The 7,500-nt window shown below is 37.0% G+C and overlaps 1 protein-coding gene across 2 annotated transcripts in view; it reads left to right on the forward strand.

Annotated features, from left to right (window-relative positions):
• LOC132119284 (receptor-type tyrosine-protein phosphatase gamma-like) overlaps window positions 1–7,500 on the forward strand; it is a 295,833-nt gene that overhangs the window by 66,567 nt on the left and 221,766 nt on the right. For both annotated transcript variants that reach the window (XM_059529115.1, XM_059529114.1), the window contains exon 2: window positions 5,538–5,630. In XM_059529115.1, the coding sequence (XP_059385098.1) occupies window positions 5,538–5,630 (93 nt within the window). The remainder of the gene's footprint in view (window positions 1–5,537; window positions 5,631–7,500) is intronic.

Here is a 7,500-nt window from a genome sequence, read left to right on the forward strand (position 1 = left end):
GTCAGGATAAATTTGCTGGAAAATGTCCCTTGCAGTTAGCAAAATTTGACCGGAATCCAATTGGAAATCCTCAGAAGGACAGATCATAAACATTGTATATTTTTATGTAGTGAAAACCATTGTCAGTGTTGCCTAATGCACCAATGCATTGGACTCTATGAAGCAAAGCATCAAACTATAGCTATTCATGGATATTAACAGGTTTAACAAAACCTGTTTTTCATCAACATGTCAAAACATAGTTGGAAATTAGAAACTAAATTCTATAACGTATCACTAGAATATGGGGGAAAGCTGATTTTATCAAACTTTTGAATGAGACAGTGTTAAAGGCCTACAGTGGCATTCTTAGAATCATTATTCACATTAGATATCACTTACAAAATAAATAGTTAAGTAGTAAAATCACCCTTCACATGCTAACTTTGGGTGTGTCTAAATCTATGGTATATCCAATTTATATAGCTTGATTTACATGAGTGTGCATCATGCATCTCATGATTCTATTTCTGATTTATCAGCACCTCAATGAAAAAAAAAGTAACCATGTTACTGATCCCAGAATAGTAAAGAACAGTGAAAAGAGCAGTTACCAGTCAGCCCGATGGTAAGGCCCATCTTAAGGGAAAACCTTTTAAAACCCATTGCTGCTTCTTAAGTTTGATTAATTGGTAGCTCAGTGTAAGAGGCTTGATTGGTTATACCAAAAACTTTAGGTTAGGTTATGTTTGTCCAACTTCTACATGTGACCTTTTAACATTTACTCTCTAAACTCTCCATTTCTCTTTTTTAGAAGGTATTGCCAGCCTATTTCAGCCAGTTTCCTGGCAGACCCTTGTGTGCCACAGAGCCCTGACTACTTTCCCTAAAGTGGGCCTTTTGGGTTGGAGCATGGTGCTTCTCTTTGTTTGAATGTTGAATCACATTCAGACAAGGTGCTGTTGCCCAATTATTTGGTTGTTTAACGCATTCGTGCTCCATTGTTGAAGACATCTGGAGGAGAAGAAACGGGGCCTGGGGTACAATGATGTGTAGGCGCAGGTGTTTGCGGAGTGATGTAGGAGCTGGTATTGGCCACAGTCCAAAAACAAATGCTTTCTCTTCTTGAAACAAGTGACCATGTGAGTAAACAGCTAGAGCTGATTATGGGAAAGTAGACAGAAGGTAGACAGGTTTGGAAGACATTTCTGAAAGACAGAACGAAGAAAGCAAGACTCTAGAAGAGATCGACTCAGCTGCTGATGTATTGACTCCTGAGAGTAGCCAAAGGAGCATCCCTTGGTCTCTCCAACAGAGTTACTCGCAGGAAGTAAGTTTTGGAGTGCTGGAGAGAGATAGATAGCTTCATTCATGAATATACAGGGACAAAAAGAGGGAGGTAGTGATTGAGGGAAAGAGAAAGAACGCATGAGTGACATATCGGGAGGATAGCGACTAAGCCTGGCATGCCGCATTGCATAATTACATTTTCTGTTCAAAGAGTATTGACAATCAATAATGTAATTCATAGAGAAGCCATAGCATACCCTCTCATTGGCATTTGCCGCCATGCCCGAGCCGTTATCCTGAAGAATTAGAGAAGCAAGTAGCAGAAGGCAGTTTGTCATTGAAACAAAAAGTCACCCATTGTTCATATCAGAATATATTTACCCAGCATGCTCGGAGAGAGAGGGGCCTTGTAAATTGCATTATGTTTTGAGTGATGTCTTTTAGGCAGTGTGTCCTTGTTAGCAAAGTGTGGTCAGCACATCGGCAGGCTTGCAGAAAAAATTGTTGCCAAATTCTCGTTAACATTTTGCTGTGTTTTAGTCCTTTCTTAGTCCTCTTTCGTGCTTTCTTCAGCTATTCCTTCTTTCCCTTCTAGTGACTCTTTTTTATGGGGGGGTCAGTCTAGATCTAAAATGGCAGTCACCCCCAAGTCCTGCCATAGTGCGTTTGAGAGTTTGGATGTGGATGACAGCTGTGAGGCTGATCCCACATCATCTCTTCACCTTCCAGTGCATCCCCAACATCCCACAGCCAGGAGCAGAGGGGTCGAGATCGCCTCTGATAAACTCACACAGAGGCCACAGGGTTCTGGGATGTGTTCCATCCTTCCTAACCCCTCCAGCCCATGGTGCAAGTCGAAACAAATTTTCATTCAACCCAGACATATATTTCTGGTATCCTTGGCGACCGAGAGGTTTGTATTTTTAAGATAATCTCAGCTCCCAAATCTTCTGGAGTTGTATTCTCACAGTTTATATGAACCTTAGAACCCTGAGCAAGTAGGCGAAGGGGTCTAGAACTCCTTTTGGGTTCAGTCTAGATTGGTTCGATCTACTGGTAGGATACAGCTGGGCTTTCTGTCGGAGCGTTGGAACAGCTCATCGTCTTCGGCTGCCAGAGCCCTGTCCGCAGCCTCTTTGATTGGGCACTTAGCGCTTTAGCCTTCCTCTCACCGGCCAATCAGGTCTTGTTTATTTATTTAGCCCCTCATACATGTTTAATGAGGCAGGGGAAACTGATCCCAGAGCAGACAGGCTGTAAATACCGCTGTGTGGGGGGCTGTTTTTCTCTCTAATGGAGTGGGTTTCTTTGAGCCAGATGGGTTTCTTGGTTCAGCCAGAGATCGCAGGCTAGTGCGTTACTGTGTTCATGAGGTTCTATCTCGTGATTTGTTTTTGTGCCTCGAGTTGTGAGCTGTAGTTTGACCCTCATGATTTGTGTTATGTTTGTGTACTCTTGAGGGTCTCTCTATGTAAATGGATTTTACAATTGCTGATCCCAATAAAGATAACTTGAGTGGGGTGTAGGTATTTTCTACTTTGTTTAGTGAGTTTTTCTTTTTCATCCAACGAACATAAGGATACTGATTTACACAGGGCACAAGACTCTGGCTTCCTCCATCTTATTTGAAACTCCTATGAAATAACAAGATAGAAAATACCGTCAAGTTCAACAGTATGATGAATAAAAATTAATGGTAACACTTTACAATAATATGTCATTTGTTAACATGAATGTATTAACTAACGAATGAACAATACATTTATAACACAATTTATTAATCTTTGTTAATGTTAATAAAAATAGAGTCGTTCATTGTTCATGTTAGTTCATAGTGCATTAATGTTTACAAACACAACTTGTGATTTTAATAATGCATTATTTAGTAAATGCTGAAATTAACATGAACTAAGATTAATAAATGCTGTGGAATTTTTTCAGTATTATTTATGTTATTTATATATGTTAACTAATGTAATTAACTAATGAACCTTATTTAAGAATGACTTCAGGAGAGGTATTAAGAGAATGGCACTGCAACCAACTTAACATTTTACAAGTTTAATGTAGCAATGTGGTCGCTCAGTTTTTCAAGATCAGTTTTAATCGTGTAACTGATACTAGTAGTACAGTAGAACATTTAGATGATGTGAATGAAACTTCATAATGTTTCACTTGATTATACATTTAGTCAGGAATTATAGTTTGGAAAAAATCTAACTAGTAAAATGTGTACACGATGTGTGAAAACTAATATATATATATATATATAAAGACTTACTCATGTTTACGATCTCTGCTGGATAAAGCACTTCATTCTTTTTTTTGAGGAAATCCAAAACTCAAATCCTGAGGTAATCCTCAGCACATCTTCTTGGGGTGAATTATGTCTTATTACTCTAAGCGTGAAGCAAACAGTAAAATAAAAGAAAAAACTTGAAGAACAGTCTTGCTACTTTGTTTTCTATGGTATGAGCATATACACACCACGTGGAACATTATAATATCAATAGCGCGTTCAGCACGTGGGCGTCGTCGCATTAGATATAATGAAGGGAATTGTGAAAGATGGACATCGCGTTGTTTTCATATGGATTACTTTATCAGAATATTTGTTTCTTTTTTTTTGTAGCACTTGCTTAGTTTAAAAGTAGACATGCTAAGTTTTCTATAGCTATATCTCTCAGGTCTCTTTGTTGAGTATTTGCTGAGCTACAGTTCATTTTAATGATGCATTTCTAAATGAAGATCACCGCAGACCAAGGCTGCAAACAGCACACCTTGTTTGTTTTCTTTATTTTGTAAATGCACAAAGTTTTGTTGTTATTATGTGTGTATAAAAATAAAAGTAGACCCTTTTCAGATTCGACTGATGTATTGCTCTTATCTGTACGGTCAAAACTGAAAGTGTAATTTAAGGGGAAGATTTAAGGGGAAGATTCCTCAAAACGCGTATTTGCGTGAATCGACTCCAGAGGGTTAATAGATTTGAACAAAGAAATAAAGTGTTACCATGCACAGGCTGTATTGATTGCAAATACCAAAATAAGACGAGTAAATAAAATTAGACGAGTAAAGAGATTACTGGAGCTGCGTTGGAGTGTTTTGATAGTATTTTGGGTGCTGTCATATCACTATACTACACCGTACAACTATAAAATTTGCAGAAAGAGAAAGCTGAAAAGGTTTCGAGGTTGCATAAAAGCTTGATATATTATTTTAACCTGGTGAAATGTAAATGACACAGGGCACGAAACTATTATTTTCTTTTTTATTAAATCCATCTAACCGGACCATAGAATAGAACTCTCAAAGCCTTCACATCCGGGTATCCTGGAGAGATAAGTCAGTAAATTCGAGTGAAATGACAGGCTTCTCTTATCCCATGTGAATGCACCACATGAAATTTTCTAAATTATACAAGGTCCCCAGATAATACTAATCCCGTGCGAATAGAGCTGACTTGTAAAATAATTATTTTTACTTACTCTGACAAACATGGCTCTCCCCGGAGAAGCTATGAGCGATGCGTTGTCTTCTTGTGTGACAGGTGTCCGCGTTAAGGTACAATACTGCCACCTGGGAGCTCAACCAGGTACTGCCGCTGGAGTATTTACATGTGGTCTTATCATAAGAGAGCTGTTTATATAAAATATTGCGGTTATCGCTAATACCAGTATATCATCACACACTAAATTAATACGATATCGATATATTGTTGCTTTGATTATCACGGTTACATATATATATATGAATAGAACTTCTTTTGGAAGATTTATGAAGTGTAATAGATAGTGCTGGGCAACGATTAATCGTGATTAATCGTATCCAAAATAAAAGTTTTTGTTTACATAGGCTAATATATGTATATGTACTGTGTATATTTATTATGTATATATAAATGCACACATGCATGTTTATATTTAATAAACATTTTGTTTATATATTAAATAAATGTATATATAATATAAAGTATATGAATATAAATATATACATATAAATATTTTCCAAATATATACTGTATGTATATAATGTATTTATATATACATAATACAAACAGTAAACACACTCATATATTATATAAACAAAACTTTTATTTATCGCTGCCCAGCACTAGTAATATTAATCAGCCAAGAGGGGATGGCTGTTTTAGGAAATAGAACATAAAATTGTGAGCAGAAGATTTAGGAATCGGATCACTTGATCGTCCACATGACCATCACAGCACATAATCTAAAACTATGTCTCATTATTTTTTTCTGTTTCAGCATTGGCTGAGGGGAACAAAGCAGAGGATCATGACCGGCCAATCGGTGACAGGCATCGTAGAGCAGCCGAAGAGTCCTACTGGGCCTACTCAGGTGAGCAAACTACACTCATACAGTACATAGCGACACTTCCGAAGAGTAACATTTAAATAACTTTCTTTAAAAAGCCATTGTGTTCTGCTACCACTAAAACACATGAACAGCCTCTGATAGACAGCTGGTCTTTCATCCAGAGCTGTCCACCTCACCCCCAAAGGCCTCGCCTTAGGGTCTCCCCTGGCTTTTGCTTTCATGAATGCTTTGCTGTTGAGAAAGTGACTCATGTTGTCCCTCTGAGCAATATTTGCAGAAGAATAGCATTAATCTTTAACTGTGCCTCCAAGCCTGAGGCAACCAATGATATTTATTTAATTTATTTATTTAAATGCTTCCCCTTTTCCCTGCTGCAGTTTTATGTTGTTTGCCGGCGTGATGGCTAACCACTTGCACAGATGTGGCCTTCAACAAACACTCACTGTGATCTTGTGGTCTTTATTGTACTTTATCCACTATTTAACGTCCCAATACCGTGTTGAAGGATCTTTCAGAAGAGCATCTCTTTGCGGATAGTCAATGCATTCAGTGCCAGAGTAATGTCTGTAGTAAAACTTTTTATATTAGGCATTATGTGTAGAATTGAAGTATGCTTATATGCTCTATTCAATTCCCTACTAAAAAGGTCTTGCTAAGATTGTAGCGTTAGAAGTCACAACCTGTGTGTGTGTGTGCATATATTAGCACATCAAAGACGCCTTCAGTCAAAGGATCTTGATGTTTTAGTGTTTTTATACATCTATTTTCAAGTGATAATTACACAGACTAACATTTGAATACTTCCTGCAGGCTGACATTTGTCATCATTCTCAAGTGCTCACATTTGGATGTCTATGTTGGCATTGTCTGCCAGTGTCAGGGAAGCAAATATGAAATTAACTTGCTAAGATAATGTAAAATAGGTCAACTACAGTCAAGTCAGTCATATAAAAGCTAGCTGTTAAAAAGTAATAATTGAACAAGAAAGCTTTTAAAAAGATGTACTGTCTTGGCACAAAACAATGAGAATCTTATTCTGTACAGCTAGTTTTTGGAAAAATTAGGCTGTTTAAGTTAATTAGGCTGTTTAACTCTTAGATAATTACCACATCTAATAAATAAATAATATTTAATATTATTAAAAAATAAATATGTGACCCATAAACAATGAGAATGTTGTGCTATATACTTCTAGCAGTTGGAAATATTAGATTTTTGTGGCTGAAAAACTACACTAAGCTTTGGTCGACAAGGTTTTTTTTTTTTTTTTTTTGGTAATAATAATTCAGTTTTAGTTAAAGGTGAAATTGAGTATTTAGTGGGAATACAGTATGTGTTTATCTGACCAAACATTGGCTTGTGTCGTGTAGCCCAGCATTTCAGTCGAGGTAATTTATTATGATATTCCTCTCTTGCTTAGTACAGAACTGTAGGCTTATGTTAAAAGCGTTGCATTATCCCCATCAACCCCTGCCGTCCATAGACAGGAGATCCTTCATACGCAAATGCTTACACACAACCATGCATTTTACACCTCCAAGTGTGTTTTGTGGTGGCTATGCATTAATGATTTCATGAATGCAGTGGTGTAATGTAAAAGTAGTAATACTTAAAATAAATATTAAATATAAAAAAATACCTTTTATATGTAAGTACAATAAATATCACATACATTTTCCTCAAGTAATATTCTAAACGGTGACTTTAACTTTCACTGAAGTCATTTTCTGGTAATATATCTGTACTTTTCTGTTCTCATCTGTACTTAAGTGTGGATTTCAAGTCCTTTTTCCACCACTGCATGAATTTCCTGCCCTGAATTCATCTACCTATCACTTCTTGTGAGCAGAAGGCTGTTGACGAGCACAGATGACTTTGTCCTGCAGGCAGA

Source organism: Carassius carassius, chromosome 38, assembly GCF_963082965.1.
Source record: "Carassius carassius chromosome 38, fCarCar2.1, whole genome shotgun sequence".
Classification (NCBI taxonomy): Eukaryota; Metazoa; Chordata; class Actinopteri; order Cypriniformes; family Cyprinidae; genus Carassius; species Carassius carassius.